Raw genomic sequence first — 17,552 nt, forward strand, 5'->3', positions numbered from 1 at the left:
TGGGAAAGATACCAGAATGTTAAAACTGTGAGTGAAGGCCAATTCCTCTTCCCTCATTCCCTGCTAAGCGATTTATTTTTAAAACGGAAGGAAAATTGAAGTACATTCACAAGTTAGGCTGCATACCCACTGTCCTGTATCTAGCCTGACATCACTTAATGCACCTCGGCAGAGAGCTAATTGCTTTTGCAGTACTGTTGACCCGTGGAGAGGTCTCAGACAGATTGAGTGTACTTAAAACACCAGCACTGCGATATTCAATCGAACCTTGTGTCAGCTATCCAACAGATGATTATGCTCTCAACTGAACAAGCAATTATTCATGTCAGCTGAATTATAGCCCAACCTACATTCATGCTTTGAATTAATTCATTTTTGGAAAATTAACTTACAACCCATCAGAACTTCAGTAGATAGAATTGTGCAACGTCATCCTTCAAAACAGAAAGTTAGCATTGCTTCTGTATTGTCCATGAATGGCAGCGCACTCATCTCAATTGTATAATGTGCTTCTATTATTACTGGGCTCATCAACATGCCCTGTAAGTGCACCAGTACCTTGTTGGAACTGCCACTTCCGTCAGTCCACCTAACATCGTCGATTGCAGGAGACGGACAAAGGCTACAAACGGCTTATCCAGGAAGTCGACTTCTCCGACAAGGATGTTTGAGGCTTCCGAGTCTCGAGGTATTTTCTTCTTGAATTTGTTCTTAAGCTGCAAAGGGTTCGAGATGAGTTAGAATTTGGAAAAGAGGATTTCTATTGAGCAGAAGGTGATAAAGGATGGCCACAAAATATGAACTCTAGCTTTTTTAATGCATTTAGAATCACTGACAGGTTAATTACTCCTGCAGTTTCCCTACTCCAGTGCTGAAGAAAGGCTGGTTATCAAATGGATATTGCCGGGCTCCATTAGCTCTTCAGCATGTGACAGGCAGTCAGTGGAAGATACAGACTGACTGGCTCCCAACAACACGATCCCCAAAGATCATGTACTCAAAGGGTAGGATTTTCCAGCCCGCTTGCTCCCTGAGTCAACAGATCTTTGCATAGTTCGCGTCCCGCCCACTACGATTCCCGGAATTAGGAGAATTCTGCCCAAAATGTTGTTAACAAATAAAAGAAAGCAGCACTTCCAGCTTTTAAAATTCTTTTGTGGGATGTGGGCATCACTGGCTTGGCTATTATTTTCTCGCCACCCCTAACTGCCCTTGAACTAAGTGACATGTTGGGTCATTTCAGAGTGCGGTTGAGAGTCAACCACATTGCTGTGGCTCTGGATTGCATGTAGGCCAGATCGGGTAAGGACAGCAGATTTCCTTTGTTAAAGGATATTAGTGAACCAGATGGGTTTTTACAACAATCGATGATAGTTTCATGGTCACAATTACTGAGAATTTATAATCCATATTTATTTTTTATTTATGAGATGTGGGCATCACTCGCTCATTGGGCCAAATGGCCTCCTTCTGCACTGTAGGGATTCTATGATCTATTTTTATTGCCCATTCCTGAGGGCATTTAAGAATCAACCACATTGCTGTGGCTCTGGAGTCACATGTAGGCCAGACCGGGTAAGCACGGCAGATTTCCTTCCCTAAAGGGCATTAGTGAACCAGATGGGTTTTTCCGACAATCGGCAATGGTTTCATGGTCATCAGTAGATTCTTAATTCCAGATATTTTTTATTGAATTCAAATTCCACTATCTGCCGTGACGGGATTCGAACCCGGGTCCCCAGAACATTAGCTGAGCTTCTAGATTAATAGTCTAGTGATAATACCACGAGGCCATCGCCTCCCCTGTGTTTCTGAATTTAAATTCCACCAGATGCCGCGGTGGGATTTGAACCCATGTCCCCAGAGCACCGGCCTGAGCCTCTGGCCAACTAGTTAATTCCACTAGACCACCATCTCCCCAAACCTGTTACATGTACTAATGTCGGTTCAAATTAACAGTTACCAAAATTGAACGTTTCAATGTCAAGATGGTTCATTTCATAATGCACTCTGAACCAATTAAACACTGCATCACCCGCAATCCCAGGCCTGCTAAGACAACTGAACCAGCTGCTGACAAATAACAGTTCTTTGTGGTTTTGAGAGTACCTGGCTGCAGATACCTGTCTGACCTGGACATCATAGAATCCCTAAAGTGCAGAAGGAGGCCATTTGGTCCATCGAGTCTGCACCTACTCTCCAACAGAGCAACCCACCCAGGCCCTATCCCCACAGCCCCACATATTTACCCCACTAATCCCCCAAACCTACACATCCTGGGTCTCTAAGGAACAATTCAGCATGGCTAAGCCACCGAACCTGCACATCTTTGGACACAAAGGGGCAACTTACAAAGAACAAAGAAAATTACAGCACAGGAACAGGCCCTTTGGCCTTCCAACCTTGCACCCACCATGCTGTCTGACTGAACTAAAACCCCCTACCCTTCCGGGGACCGAAAGAACAAAGAAACATCTAGCATGGCCGATCCATCTAGCCTGCACATCTTTGGAGTGTGGGAGGAAACCGGAGCACCCGGAGGAAACCCACGCAGACACGGGGAGAAGGTGCAGACTCCGCACAGACAGTGACCCAAGCCGGGAATTGAACCCGGGTCCCTGGCGCTGTGAGGCAGCAGTGCTAACTACTGTGCCTCTGTGCTGCCCAAAGGTGGTGATGATGTTGAAGACTCAGGGTTTGGATGAGAACCAAGTCTCCTCTTGAAAAAAAGCATTGCAGTAAAACACAGCAACTGAGCTTCAAACTCACACTGTTAAGCAAACAGGGAAACATTCCCACAAGCTCCCCACAGATGTTGGCTGCTGCTGGATCCTATATTGTTCAATAAGCCAGCCAACATGTAGAGGCCTATAAGCAGGGTGTAAAATCAGGAATGTGAGCAGAGAACTAAGCTCCATTCTCGTGATTCCAATCAATGGCAATCTGCTACTTCATAATCTGATTAACAATTGAAAAATGTGGCATATTTTATTAAAACTAAACCGAGGTGAACTGAACTTGAGTGTTTTGTTTATTTCTTGACCATATTTATGTAACTTTTTTTTTCCTGAGCTGCTAACTTTAAAAATCACAGGCGAGAAAGCTTATGTTGAGTGTGAATGGCAGATAATTTCCAGGTGACTTAACATAAGCCTTGAGTTGAACTGTGTTGGGTTATTGAGTTTATCTGCTGTTACCGCCACACAATACCATTGTTCTCACTTTTACATTTTGTACCTGCGCTTCTTCTAAATAAATCTTTAGCTCTCCCAAAGACTGGATGGAGGTATCATCTCTTTAAGAGCGCATCAGGCGTCCCTAGGTTTTCCCCGACTGTGCTGAGTTATCTGGTCTCAGCTGATTCCCAGCGGGGAGAAGAGTGAGCGATGACTTTACTCCTGTCAAGCGATGTGTGGATGTTAGACGGCCTGTCAGCACTCTGCTTCAGTTCCAGCAATGAAGAATAACCACTGTCGGCAGCTTTGACGCACTCATCCTTCAGCCAGAGCCAGAGCATTGGAAAGAATCCTCACCTCTATGGTCTGTGCTGGCGAGCAACTATGAACCAACATCTTTAGTGTGCCTGTAGTCTGAACTTTCCTGTCCCGCCCGCCACGGGAATCGTAGCGGGCGGGACACAGACTGTTGACCTCGGGTGGGATTTTCCGACTTCAGGACGAGCGCAGCCTGAGGTTTTTGAACACTGTCCTTCGCCCCAGGAAAACTCTGAGACCCAATGGTGTGAAGAAACTGAGCGAAGGTTCACATTGTACATGATGATGTGTCCTCTCATGTTCTTCAAGATACAGTGAAGTCTCCCCCCACCCTGGGATTTAAGATTCAAAGGCGAAATGAAGCAAAAGATGTAGGCTTTTAAAGATTGCCTTCTGAAGATAAGCACTGTGTAGCATTTTTATTTGATGGGGCGAATATGACTTGATTACAAAAGATTTAATATTGAGACAGAGTCCATGGCTGGAATTTTACCATCCCGCCCACCACTGGAATCGGAGCGGGCGAGGGGCGGACCATGGAAAGCTCCACTGACTCGCATGGGGTTTTACGGTTTTGGGACGAGCGAGGCCATAAAATCCCACCCCCTGTGTTTCTTTTGAAAATAACCTCTCCAGTCTGATGCATGACATCAGTGTTCAATGCATCAACAGAGTTGGTTTGATTAAGTCCTTCTTATCCAGAACGTGCTCAGAATCAAAACCAATGCCTCGTTACTGAAACTCTCATCTGTTCATTGAAGCTTTGCCGATCGTTTGATACGAAGTGAAGCTCTTGACTTGTCACATGAACCTGCTGGCTTATTCCATGTGATCAGTTTCCAAGGTGACCCCTGGAGAGCTGAGAGCTACTGCGCGCGTACATGTTTCGATGATCGAATCACTTGGACCATTTGACAGCAGCGCAATCAGTAATGGGCTTTTAAATTCCTACATTCACAGGGATGACTCCAGAATAACAGCCATTCGAGTCTGAGTGGTCGTTTGTTACTAATTTGACCAGTTCAGGGGGGTCAGTGTGAAACTTTCCACCAGTTTCCCCCTAATTAGCCTGGATTTTTAACGTGTCTTGTCACTCTCTCATCGGACCAGAATAACAAGAGTGGGTCATTCAGCCCCCGAACCTATTCTGTTCTTCAGTTAGATCGTGGCTGATCTGTATCAGGAAACGCCATGTCTTTAGGGATGTGTTTATATTGTAAAGCTCAAGGCATTGCAATTAGATGTGATAGGCTAGATAGAACAATGCTCTTTTTCCATCTGTTATTGTTTGTATGTTCCTATGTGCCTTTTTTAGAACATGAGGCACATGTTTTTCTATAACATGGATGATTTTATCTCAATAGTTGGTTGGAGTAGTTTGGTCAATGGCTTAATTTTTGAATGCAGCACAGATAAATCCCACTCATCATTGGGCCTTGGAGCGCTGACTGCAGGTTCCACAGCTGGAAGTCAACAGCCTTTCAACTTCCGATCCCTCCATTGGAACACGCCCAATAACACATGGGAACAGTGGAGTGGCACAGTGGCACAGTGGTTAGCACTGCTGTCTCACAGTGCCAGGCACCCGGGTTCGATTCCCGGCTTGGGTCACTGTCTGTGTGGAGTCTGCACGTTCTCCCCGTGTCCGTGCGGGTTTCCTCCAGGTGCTCCAGTTCCCTCCCACAGTCCGAAAGGTGGATTAGGTTGATCGGCCATGCTGAATTGCCCCTTAGTGTTCGGGGGACTAGCTAGGGTAAATTCAAGGGGTTATGGGGATTGGGCCTGAGTGATCGGTGCAGACTCGATGGGCCGAATGGCCTCCTTCTGCACTGTAGGATTCGATGGAACACTGCCTCCGTCATCAGGCCCAATAATAAGTCTCTGGATGTAGAAAGTGCTCTAGTTTATTCTGCCCATCATGCCTGAAGACTCAAAACACTGCTGTGTTTAGGGTTGTAAAGAAGGTGTACAGTGTGTTAGCTTTTATTAGTAGAGGGATTGAGTTTCGGAGCCATGAGGTCATGTTGCAGCTGTACAAAACTCTGGTGCGGCCGTACTTGGAGTATTGCGTACAGTTCTGGTCGCCGCATTATAGGAAGGATGTGGAAGCATTGGAAAGGGTGCAGAGGAGATTTACCAGGATGTTGCCTGGTATGGTGGGAAAATCGTATGAGGAAAGGCTGAGGGAATTGAGGTTGTTTTCGTTAGAGAGAAGAAGGTTAAGAGGTGACTTAATAGAGGCATACAAGATGATCAGAGGATTAGATAGGGTGGATAGTGAGAGCCTTTTTCCTCGGATGGTGATGGCTAGCACGAGGGGACGTAGCTTTAAATTGAGGGGTGATAGATGTAGGACAGATGTCAGAGGTAGGTTCTTCACTCAGAGAGTAGTAAGGGCGTAGAATGCCCTGCCTGCAACAGTAGTGAACTCGCCAACATTAAGGGCATTTAAATGGTCATTGGATAAAGATATGGATGATATTGGAATAGTGTAGGTTAGATGTGCTTTAGATGGGTTTCACAGGTCGGCGCAACATTGAGGGCCGAAGGGCCTGTACTGCGCTGTAATGTTCTATGTTCTATGTGTCTCTTACTTCCTCAGCCAATCGCTGATGGACGCAGAGTTCCTTTTTAAAGCTAAAATCAGATGCTCATAACCCATGAATTCCTCTTGAGGTAAAGTCGTTATATGGGACAAATGTGGCTGTAAACTTCCCCAAGACCCCCCAAACAATTGAGATAAATGAGCAATTCATCTTTTGTTCTGAGCATTGGCAGAGTAAAGAACATTGATAAGAATTCTGGGAGAACTACTTGTTCTTCTTTGAAAGGTGCCGAGGGATTTTTTTCTCTTAGAGTAGGATTTAGTTATAATAATTTAATGACTGCAATGTTTTGAATAGGTGGTTACAATGCTGGAAGCAAAAGGATGAAAGTAACTACCCTCGTCGGTTGACAAACTTTCTAATGAACACTTTCTGAGACTTTTGCCACTTTGTTTTGTTGGCTGGGATACATGGAAGTATCCCAGGTTCAATGTAGAAAATGCACTGCACATAAATTCCTGAGAGTCTCAGGGGATGTGCAAACTTCATCAGTGGTATTGCTTGTTGGTCATTTAACAAAGACACCCCCAATTCAACATTGTAAATGCACCAAGTGCTGTTTTTTCCCAGTTGTGGGCCACTCACAAGAGCATTGCCTCAGAGGCCAAGGCTGTCTTTTAATGAAGTCCACGCACACTCCTGTTGTCGCAGGATTCATGGGGTTACCTCTCAGGAGAAGCAACTCAGGTTAGTCCTTCTGCGCTCCTCCTCACAGCCAAGAGAAATGAAGGCAGTTGTAGTTTGCCTTGCTGTGCGCTAACCAATACAACACCCTGAAAAACTTCACCCCAGGGAGAGAGAGGAGAGTTTCGCTGTGTCTCCCATCAGGAACAATTCAGCCAACATGAAGTCTGAATTGTTGAATGGTTTCAAGAGGGAGAGAGACGTAGTTCTAATAAAAAGAGGGAACAGATGGGGATTTGAGACCAAGGAGAGATCAGTGATGATCTGATTGAATGGCGGAGCAGGCTCGAAGGGCTGAATTTGCCCACTTCTGCTCCTAATTCCAATGTTCCTATGAGCGTGAAAATGGGGCTGATTTAACTTCAGAACAGAAAGTATCCAATCATTCAGACAGGCAGTGCATGAGAATGGTTTTCATCCAAAGGCCACAGTTTGAGACTTACCTGGTCCGTGCTGGGAGTGTCTGCAATGTCGTTCATGCTTCTGCTTTGGGCACGGCCTGTAATGCAGAAAGACGACATGATTACCTTCCTTAATTTGGAACACACTCAAACAGAGAAAGAAAGGGTTGAGAAGACTGCGGAAGGAATGAGTTGATGGATTGGGGACTGAAGGAAATCCTTCAACTTATTCGTTTGGACATTGACCAAGGAAAGATTGCATGCGTGGAGGCTACATGCGGTGCCTTCATCGTAGTTACCCAGTTACTGGGTAACTTGTGTAGGTGACTTACGTAGCCGTCCATAACTGGGAGACTGCCTCATCCCCAAGTCTTCAGTGGAGCGGTAAAAGTTAGTCCCAGCGCCAGGCATTCGGTTGGGACTGCGAGCTGCAGGCAACGTGGTAATTCAAAGAGTTAGTCAGGAAAGAAACAAAGGTATATAGTTAGGGGAATCATTGGTACTTGTGTACACGAAACAATTTTCTCTCGATCTACTGGGCCCTGGAATGTCTTTCCCACTTTGGTTACCAGTATCAGCTTATGAAAAATAAAGCACACGCAAGCAAACCTATCTCCCTGTGCTATCCACACCCTCGGCTCTCTGTGAGACAATCCCTATTAGATCCCCCCAGCCTCAGTGCTGGAAGGCAGCACCAGCTGAGAGTGGAATCCTTTTCAAGTTCTGTTTGCTTCCGAGTGGCAGAAAGTGTTCCGAGAGAAGGAACTCCCCCCTGTCTTTTCCATTCACACGAGTCACTGCATTATCTGGAGCCCTGGAGCAATACAACAATGACTTGCAATCGTGTGGCACCTTTGATCACAGTCAAATGCTGCTTCACATTAGCGTTGCCCAACAAACTTTGACATCGCACCACATCAGGAGATAAAAAAGAAGTGACCAAGAGTCATAGACTCATGTTGGCTGAATTGACTCCATTGACTCCGTCTACACTTCCCGCTGCCTCGGGAAAAACAGCCAGCATAATCAAGGACCCCGGACATTGTCTCTTCCACCTTTTTCTGTCAGGAAAAAGATACAAAAGTCTGAGGTCACGTACCAACCGACTCAAGAACAGCTTCTTCCCTGCTGCCATCAGACTTCTGAATGGACCTACCTCGCATTCAGCTGATCTTTCTCCACACCCTCGCTATGACTGTAACACTACATTCTGCACACTCTCCTTTCCTTCTCTATGAATGGTATGCTTTGTCTGTGTAGCGCGCAAGAAACAATGCTTTTCACTGTATACTAATACATGTGAAATAATAAGTCAAATCAAATCAAGTTTGGTCTGATGGAGTTCCTAAAGGAGAAGAGCGAGGCAGAGAAGAATTAGAGAAGTAGAGGGATCATATACTTGTACATGTTGTTAAACAAGGTAAGAATGAGATTATCCGATACACAAGGCACCATCTGCACAAGAGGTCCAACCACATACTTGAAGATGATAAAGTGTGTGACTGAGCTACTCTCTGTATAAACACACTGCCCCAAGCAAAAGTTAGCAAGCAACAAGCTTTGATACCATTACTATTCTAAAGCAGGCTACTGTATAATACGGAAGATCACTGCCCCTCAAGTCTACTTTCTCAGCAATCCCTCCAAATGGGGCCTTGCTTTCTGCTTGACACCCTCCTCAGGATTGTTCGGACAAATATTAGGACATCAACAAGCAGGGAAGTAGCAGATGCAAATGCTACTTCTTATTGTTCACCAGCACAGTTTGGTGGAGCTTTATTATGTTCTACCACCTTGTAGGTCAGAATCCTTTTTATTTCCCACTTGTCATAGCAGAGACGTTTAGGTAAACAGCTTGGCATTTCTAGCCTCTTCAATGTGTCACATAGCCAACTCTCATTTAGTGAATACATGACAATTAGCCAATTGTTCCCCCATACTCTCAGTTCAAACTCGCCATGTTTACTGATTTCACAAGAGTAGATGCTGGAATTCTGAAACTCTCTCATAGGAACATAGGAATTAAGAGTAGAAGTGGGCAAATTCAGTCCTTCGAGCCTACTCCGCCATTCAATCAGATCATCACTGATCTCCTCCTGGTCTCAAATCCACGTCCCCATCTGTTCCCCATATCCCTTTAACCCGTTTTTTAAAATCAGAAATATACCTATCAAAAGAGAAAATGCTGGAAAATCTCAGCAGGTCTGGCAGCATCTGTAAGGACAGAAAAGATCTGACGTTTTGAGTCCAGATGACCCTTTGTCAAATATATCTGTCTCCTTCTTGTAACCATTCAATGATTCAGACTCCACCGCGCTATGGGGCAGCGAATTCCACAACTTCACCACCGAGAAGTAGTTCTTCCTCATTAGTTTTAAATCTACCGCCTCTCAGCCTATACATCTTGTTCCAGATTGCCCCACAAGGGGAAACATTTGGTCTACGTTTAATTTATCAATCCCTTTTAGTATTTTATACACCTCGATCAGATCCCCTCTCATCCAAACTCTCTGACATAGGATGTAGATGCTGAGTTTAGCGAAATGTTCACAACTCACATAAATATATTTTCCTCAGGTGAGAGCATCAGGAGTAAAAGTGGGTCAGTGGAGCTGGGGCAAAGAACAAAGAAAATTACAGCACAGGAACAGGCCCTTCAGCCCTCCAAGCCTGCACCGACCATGCTGCCCGACTGAACTAAAACCCCCTACCCTTCCGGGGACCATATCCCTCTATTCCCATCCTATTCATGTATTTGTCCAGATGCCCCTTAAAACTCACTATTGTATCTGCTTCCACTACCTTCCCCGGCAACGAGTTCCAGGCACCCACTACCCTCAGTGTAAAAAACTTGCCTCGTACATCTCCATTAAACCTTGACCCTCGCACCTTAAACCTATGCCCCCTAGAAATTGATTCTTCCACCCTGGGAAAAAGCTTCTGACTATCCACCCTGTCCATGCCTCTCATAATCTTGTAGACTTCTATCAGGTCACCCCTCAACCTCCGTCGTTCCAGTGAGAACAAACCAAGTTTCTCCAACCTCTCCTCATAGCTAATGCCCTCCATGCAACGTCCTGCTAAATCTTTTCTGTACCCTCTTCAAAGCCTCCACATCCTTCTGGTAGTGTGGCGACCAGAATTGAACACTATATTACAAGTGCGGCCTAACTAAGGTCCAATAAAGCTGCAACATGACTTGCCAATTTTTAAACTCAATGCCCCGGCCAATGAAGACATGCATTGCCACTTTCAGCGACCTGTGTACTTGTACACCAGATCCCTCTGCCTAACAATACTCTTAAAGGTTCTGCCATCTTTGGTCATCTTTGGTCCAATTGAGTGGTGCAGCAGATTGTGGGGCAGAATGGCTCTACTCCCTCTTCTTTTAAGTTGACTATATTTTAGTCAAGCATTGAACTGGGATACTCAGAAATTACCTCTTAGGTTACAGAAAGTACAAGTTAGCCACAAGCGACACTGAATATTCAGAAACTGACCAACATCGAAACATCGAAACTAGAAGCAGGAATAGGCCATTCAGCCCTTCGAGCCTGCTCCGCCATTCATTATGATCATGGCTGATCATCGAATTCAATATCCTGATCCTCCGCTTCCCCCCCCATATCCCTTGATCCCTTTAGCCCCAAGAGCTATATCTAATTTCTGCTTGAAATCAGACAATGTTTCGGCCTCAACAATAAAAGTTAGAAGGATTTTGGAGACTTTTACCTTTTAGAACAATTTATAAAATACACAGTCTGACATTTTAATTGCTGAAATCAAGGTTTTGAATAAAACGGGCAGTAATGAATTTGAAGGAAGTCAGTTGATGGTGAAACCTTAAATGATGCAGGGTTTTTTTAATAAAAGGAGTTCTCTTTCCACCGCAAAGGTTGCTCATGACTGAGACATCGCTGCCAATCTGGAATTGCTGCCAAATGTGGATGCTGTTCAAACAGGAGAGGTGATAAGAGAGAGACCAAACCCATCCCTTTGATTGAAGAAGTGTCATTAGTGTTTACCGTGAGGACCTCAGTACACATCATGTAGATGGGTCTGGGCAGTTCTCCTTACCTGATGATGTTGTTGATGATTTCCCAATGTCAACGAGGGACCGATGGATGGGTTTCTTGGTTTGGTGACGATGTTTTCTCAGGAGGATGTATGATATCTGTTCTCGGACATCTGCTTTAATAAGACCATCTTCAATTTGCTTGTCAATAATGTCATCTGTAATTATAGACCCGTTGGTCATTTAGTGGTACTGACTGGGCGTTAGTGGGGCTAATTGTCCTCTCTTACCCTTTCTTTAATGCAGAAACATTCAAGCTTTTCAACTTATTTGTGACCCCTCAATGAACAGGTGAGAAAGCAAACTGCAAACGTACAGCCCTCCACTCTGCAGAACTTCCTCACTTTCCTACAAGAAGACTGAGAGGAAGATGCTTAACCCTCTTGTTCCACAATGCTAAATCTACCATTATAATGGCGCACAGACTCAACAAGACTTTCTGGCAACAATGTGCCTCAACTGGCAGTTGTCCTAATTTTGTCCTTCAAACACTCCCACCCCTTATCCTACTGTATCTGAAAGCATGGTGCTGAGCTTATTTCTTCTATCCTGTTAAATAGTTTGCACTATCTTTACAAGGATCCATCTGCCACATCTGCTTTGAAGGCAGGGGACTCCATCTTACCCAAACTTAATCAGAATGCCAATTAATCACACTCAGTTTCTGACGAGTGTCATATTTAACATATAATTAGCAGTAATGTTGCCTTTGGTATGCTGGTGTGTGGGAGAAGCTGGGAGGCATCCTGCTTTATTTTCATTCCGTTGGAAACATTTTCACACAGATTATAGTCCAGGTCATGTGCACTGACTTACTTGCTTTGAATGATTTTTAACCAGTTAATGGCAAAATAAAAGTATAACAATGTTTTACCTATGATCTGTGGCAATGAATATCCATCCAAGTCTAGCAGTACTGTCTCTGTCTGGAGACATGTCCGCAGCTCAAACAGACTGTGTAGAGATAACGTAGACACATGAGGCTTACTCCACCTCTCGCCTCCTTCTTCAACCTTCTCTTCAAATTTTACCCATCTTGAAATTAAAACAAAGGAGAAAGTTTATTTATTAGTCACAAGTAAGGCTTACGTTAACACTGCAATGAAGTTACTGTGAAATTCCCCGAGTCACCACACTACGGCGCCTGTTCGGGCCAATGCACCCTAACCAGCGTGTCTTTCGGGCTGTGGGAGGAAACCAGAGCACCCGGAGGAAACCCACGCAGACACGGGGAGAATGTGTAAACTCTGCACAGACAGTGACCCGAGCTGGGAATTGAACCCAAGTCCCTGGCGCTGTGAGGCAACAGTGCCAACCACTGTGCCACCGTGCAAATAGAGAATGAGAATGATTTAGCACATGCATTTCAAACAGACTCTTTAGTCTGCGTTTAAGAAGAGGATTTCAGTCTCTGTCGGTAAAATTGTGCATTATGCACTGAACCCTGATATTATTACAACAACAATATATAACAACAAAGAACGGCAGATGCTGGAATCAAATCAGAAAGTGCTGGAAACACACAGTGGTCTAGGCGGAATCTGTGGAAAAATAAAGAAAGTTAACATTTTGAGTCAATGACCTGATGACAACCTGCAAGGTTAGAAACATTTATATAGCGCCTTTAACATAACAGAATATCCCAAGCCACTTCACAGGAACGTCGCCTGGAATTCTCTGGGCGTTCACGCCGGCGGGATTCCCCGTCCGTGGGTTTCTCTTCAACACTATTATTCCAAGGAAACTCATCTCCAACCTCCATGGCCTGGGCCTCGGCACCTCCCTCTGCGACTGGATCCTGAACTTCCGAACCCACAGACCACAATCAGTAAGGGATAGGCAACAACACCTCCTCCATGATCATCCTCAACACCGGTGCCCCACAAGGCTGTGTTCTCAACCCCCTACTATACTCCTTGTACACCTATGACTGTGTGGCCAGATTCCCCTCCAATTCGATTTTGTGGCCGTAGTGGGTCGGATCTCAATCAATGACGATTCAGAGTACAGGAATGAGACAGAGAATCTGGTGAATTAGTACGGCAGCAATAATCTCTCCCTCAATGTCAACAAAACGAAGGAGATAGTCATCGACTTCAGGAAGCGTAAAGGAGAACATTCCCCTGTCTCCATCAATGGGAATGAAATAGAAATGATCGAGAGCTCCAAGTTTTTAGGTGTCCAGATCACCAACAACCTGTCCTGGTCCCCCCATGCCGACACTATAGTTAAGAAAGCCCACCAAAGCCTCTACTTTCTCAGAAGACCAAGGAAATTTGGCATGTCCGCTATGACTCTTACCAACTTTTACAGATGCACCATAGAAAGCATTCTTTCTGGTTGTATCACAGCTTGGTATGGCTCCTGCTCTGCTCAAGATCGCAAGGAGCTACAAAAAAGGTCATGAATGTAGCCCAATCCATCACGCAAACCAGCTTCCCATCCATTGACTCTGTCTACACTTCCCGTTGCCTTGGCAAAGCAGCCAGCATAATGAAGGACACCACACACCCCGGATATTCTCTCTTCCACCTTTTTCCTTCGGGAAAAAGATACAAAAATCTGAGGTCACGTACCAACCGACTCAAGAACAGCTTCTTCCCTGTTGCCATCAGACTTTTGAATGGACCTACCTCGCATTACGTTGATCATTCTCTACATCTAGCTATGACTGTAACACTACATTCTGCACTCTCTCGTTTCCTTCTCTATGAACGGTATGCTTTGCCTGTTCTCGCGCGCAAGAAACAATACTTTTCACTGTATGTTAATACATGTGACAATAATAAATCAAATCAAATCAAATCAAATCCCGCTGGCATGGGGTGATGTCAATGGGAATTCCCATTGACAGTGGTGGGACCAGAGAATCCCACCGCTAGCAAACAATGCGCCGCCTCCTGCCAGCAGGAAACACGCAGCTGGGAGGCTGGAGAATCACGCCCGTTATCAGAGCAAAAATTACTTTGAGCCAAGATAGGAGACTTAGGACCAAAGAAACCCAGTCTCCATGGAGGAGGGAGATGGAGGGAGGCAGAGGGCTTTAGAACATAGAACATATAGAACATAGAACAGTACAGCACAGTACAGGCCCTTTGGCCCATGATGTTGTGCCGAACCTTTTCCGAAACCAAGATCAAGCTATCCCACTCCCTATCATCCTGGTGTGCTCCATGTGCCTATCCAATAACCGCTTGAAAGTTCCTAAAGTGTCTGACTCCACTATCACTGCAGGCAGTCCATTCCACACCCCAACTACTCTCTGAGTAAAGAACCTACCTCGGACATCCCTCCTATATCTCCCATCATGAACCTTATAGTTATGCCCTCTAGTAACAGCTACATCCACCCGAGGAAATAGTCTCTGAACGTCCACTCTATCAATCCCCCTCATCATCTTATAAACCTCTATTAAGTAGCCTCTCATCCTCCTCTGCTCTAAAGAGAAAAGCCCTAGCTCCCTCAACCTTTCCTCATAAGACCTACCCTCCAAACCAGGCAGCATCCTGGTAAATCTCCTTTGCACTCTTTCCAATGCTTCCACCTCCTTCTGATAGTGAGGTGACCAGAACTGCACACAATATTCCAAATGTGGTCTCACCAAGGTCCTTTACAGTTGCAGCATAACCCCACGGCTCTTAAACTCAAACCCCCTGTTAAGAAACGCTAACACACTATAACCTTCTTCACTGCTCTATCCACTTGAGTGGCAACCTTCAGAGATCTGTGGATATGAACCCCAAGATCTCTCTGTTCCTCCACATTCCTCAGAACCCTACATTTGAACCGGTAATCCGCATTCAAATTTGTCCTACCAAAATGAATCACCTCGCACTTATCAGGGTTAAACTTCATCTGCCATTTTTCAGCCCAGCTCTGCATCCTATCAATGTCTCTTTGCAGCCTACAACAGCCTTCCACCTCATCCACTACTCCACCAATCTTGGTGGCATCAGCAAATTTACTGATCCACCCTTCAGCCCCCTCCTCCAAGTCATTGATAAAAATCACAAGTAGCAGAGGACCCAGCACTGATCCCTGTGGTACACCGCTGGTAACTGGTCTCCAGTCAGAAAATTTTCCATCCACCACCACCCTCTGTCTTCGATCAGACAGCCAGTTACCTATCCAATTGGCCAAATTTCCCTCTATCCCACACCTCCTTACTTTCTTCATGAGCCGACCATGGGGGACCTTATCAAACGCCTTACTAAAATCCATATATATGACATCAACTGCTCTACCTTCATCGACACACTTAGTTACCTCCTCAAAAAATTCAATCAAATTTGTGAGGCAAGACTTACCCTTCACAAATCCGTGTTGACTATCCCGGACTAAGCTGCATCTTTCTAAATGGTCGTAAATCCTATCCCTCAGGACCTTTTCCATTAATTTACCGACCAACGAAGTAAGACTAACTGGCCTACAATTACCAGGGTCATTCCTATTTCCTTTCTTGAACAGAGGAACAACATTCGCCACCCTCCAGTCCTCTGGCACTATCCCCGTGGACATTGAGGCCCCAAAGATCAAAGCCAAAGGCTCTGCAATCTCATCCCTTGCCTCCCAAAGAATCCTAGGAAATATCCCATCTGGCCAGGGGACTTATTGACCTTCAGGTTTTTCAAAATTGCTAATACTAAAATTGCTAATGCTAAAATTGCTAAATTGCCAATTTAGGGAGCAAATTCCAGAAGTTGGGGCTGATGGTGGGACAACAGGAAGTGGGGAGTGGTGCTGCACACTCGAGGCGAGAAGAAAGAGATGTACACAAAGATACACCAAGATCAACACATACACACACATGAGAGCACACCTTCAACACACTGGAGCAACCCACCAGGTACAGAAGTTGTGTAACTGATGATAGACAAGGCGAGGCAAACCAGCCTCCCATCCATTGACTCTGTCTACATTTCTCGCTGCCTCGGCAAAGCAGCCAGCATAATTAAGGACCCCACACACCCCCGGACATTCTCTCTTCCACCTTCTTCCGTCGGGAAAAAGATACAAAAGTCTGAGGTCACGTAGCAACCGACTCAAGAACAGCTTCTTCCCTGCTGCCATCAGACTTTTGAATGGACCTACCTCGCATTAAGTTGATCTTTCTCTACACCTAGCTATGACTGTAACACTACATTCTGCACTCTCTCATTTCCTTCTCTATGAATGGTATGCTTTGTCTTTATAGCGCGCAAGAAACAATACTTTTCACTGTATGTTAATACATGTGACAATAATAAATCAAATCAAATCAAATCAAATCCCGCTGGCGTGGGGTGATGTCAACGGGAATTCCCATTGACAGCGGCGGGACCAGAGAATCCTGCCGCTAGCAAACAACGCGCTGCCTCTGCCGGTGGGAAACACGCGGCTGGGAGGCTGGAGAATCACGCCCGTTATCGGAGCAAAAATGACTTTGAGCCAAGATAGGAGACTTAGGACCAAAGAAACCCAGTCTCCATGGAGGAGGGAGATGGAGGGAGGCAGAGCGTTGGGGCTGATGGTGGGACAACAGGAAGTGGGGAGTGGCGCTCCACACTCGAGAGGGGGAGAGAGAGACACACACAAGGATACACACAAGTGCAACACACACAAACACACACACACACAGCAACCCACCCATTACAGAAGTTGTGTAACTGATGATGGACAAGGCATGTTAAATGCGTCAGCAACACAAGTTAGCAAATCGCACAACATCAGCGACATAAAATTGAAAATGGTGGAAAGACTTTGAGAGTGAGGCAACATCTGCGGAGAGAGAAACAGAGTGAACTTTTCAGGACAATGACCTCCCATCAGAACCGGATGAAGTTGGAGACTTCAACAGCTTAGAAGCAACCACTAAGCCAGTGGAGAGTGGGTCAGGGGGGCAGGGTGAGGGGGTGAATGGGTGGGCTGGGGGTGTGTGGTGGGGCTATGATGGGGTAGTAGGGAGGAGTGATTAAATTACAATATGTCTGGTGAAAGGAGGTGGGGACAGGATCTCTAAAGAGCTGCAAATGATGTGATTTGATTTGATTTATTATTGTCACATGTATTAGTATACAGTGAAAAGTATTGTTTCTTCCGCAATATACAGACAAAACATACTGTACATAAAGTACATAAAGGGGAGAAGGAAAGGAGACGGTGCAGAATGTCGTGTTACAGTCATAGCTAGGGTGTAGAGAAAGATCAACTTAATATAAAGTCGGTTCATTCAAAAGTCTGATGACAGCAGCAGGGAAGAAGCTGTTCTTGAGTCGGTTGGTACGTGTCCTCAGACTTTGTATCTTTCTCCCGA

The 17,552-nt window shown here is 45.3% G+C and overlaps 1 protein-coding gene across 1 annotated transcript in view; it reads right to left on the bottom strand.

Moving 5' to 3' along the window:
- Window positions 1–17,552, bottom strand: part of LOC144509710 (electrogenic sodium bicarbonate cotransporter 4-like) — a 107,425-nt gene that overhangs the window by 58,512 nt on the left and 31,361 nt on the right. Inside the window, exons 5-9 of the mRNA XM_078238491.1 lie at window positions 12,135–12,295; window positions 11,263–11,418; window positions 7,518–7,613; window positions 7,228–7,283; window positions 559–716 (exon numbers count right to left, since the gene is read on the bottom strand). Coding sequence (XP_078094617.1) covers window positions 559–716; window positions 7,228–7,283; window positions 7,518–7,613; window positions 11,263–11,418; window positions 12,135–12,295 — 627 coding nt within the window. The remainder of the gene's footprint in view (window positions 1–558; window positions 717–7,227; window positions 7,284–7,517; window positions 7,614–11,262; window positions 11,419–12,134; window positions 12,296–17,552) is intronic.

Source organism: Mustelus asterias, chromosome 22, assembly GCF_964213995.1.
Source record: "Mustelus asterias chromosome 22, sMusAst1.hap1.1, whole genome shotgun sequence".
Taxonomy (NCBI): domain Eukaryota; kingdom Metazoa; phylum Chordata; class Chondrichthyes; order Carcharhiniformes; family Triakidae; genus Mustelus; species Mustelus asterias.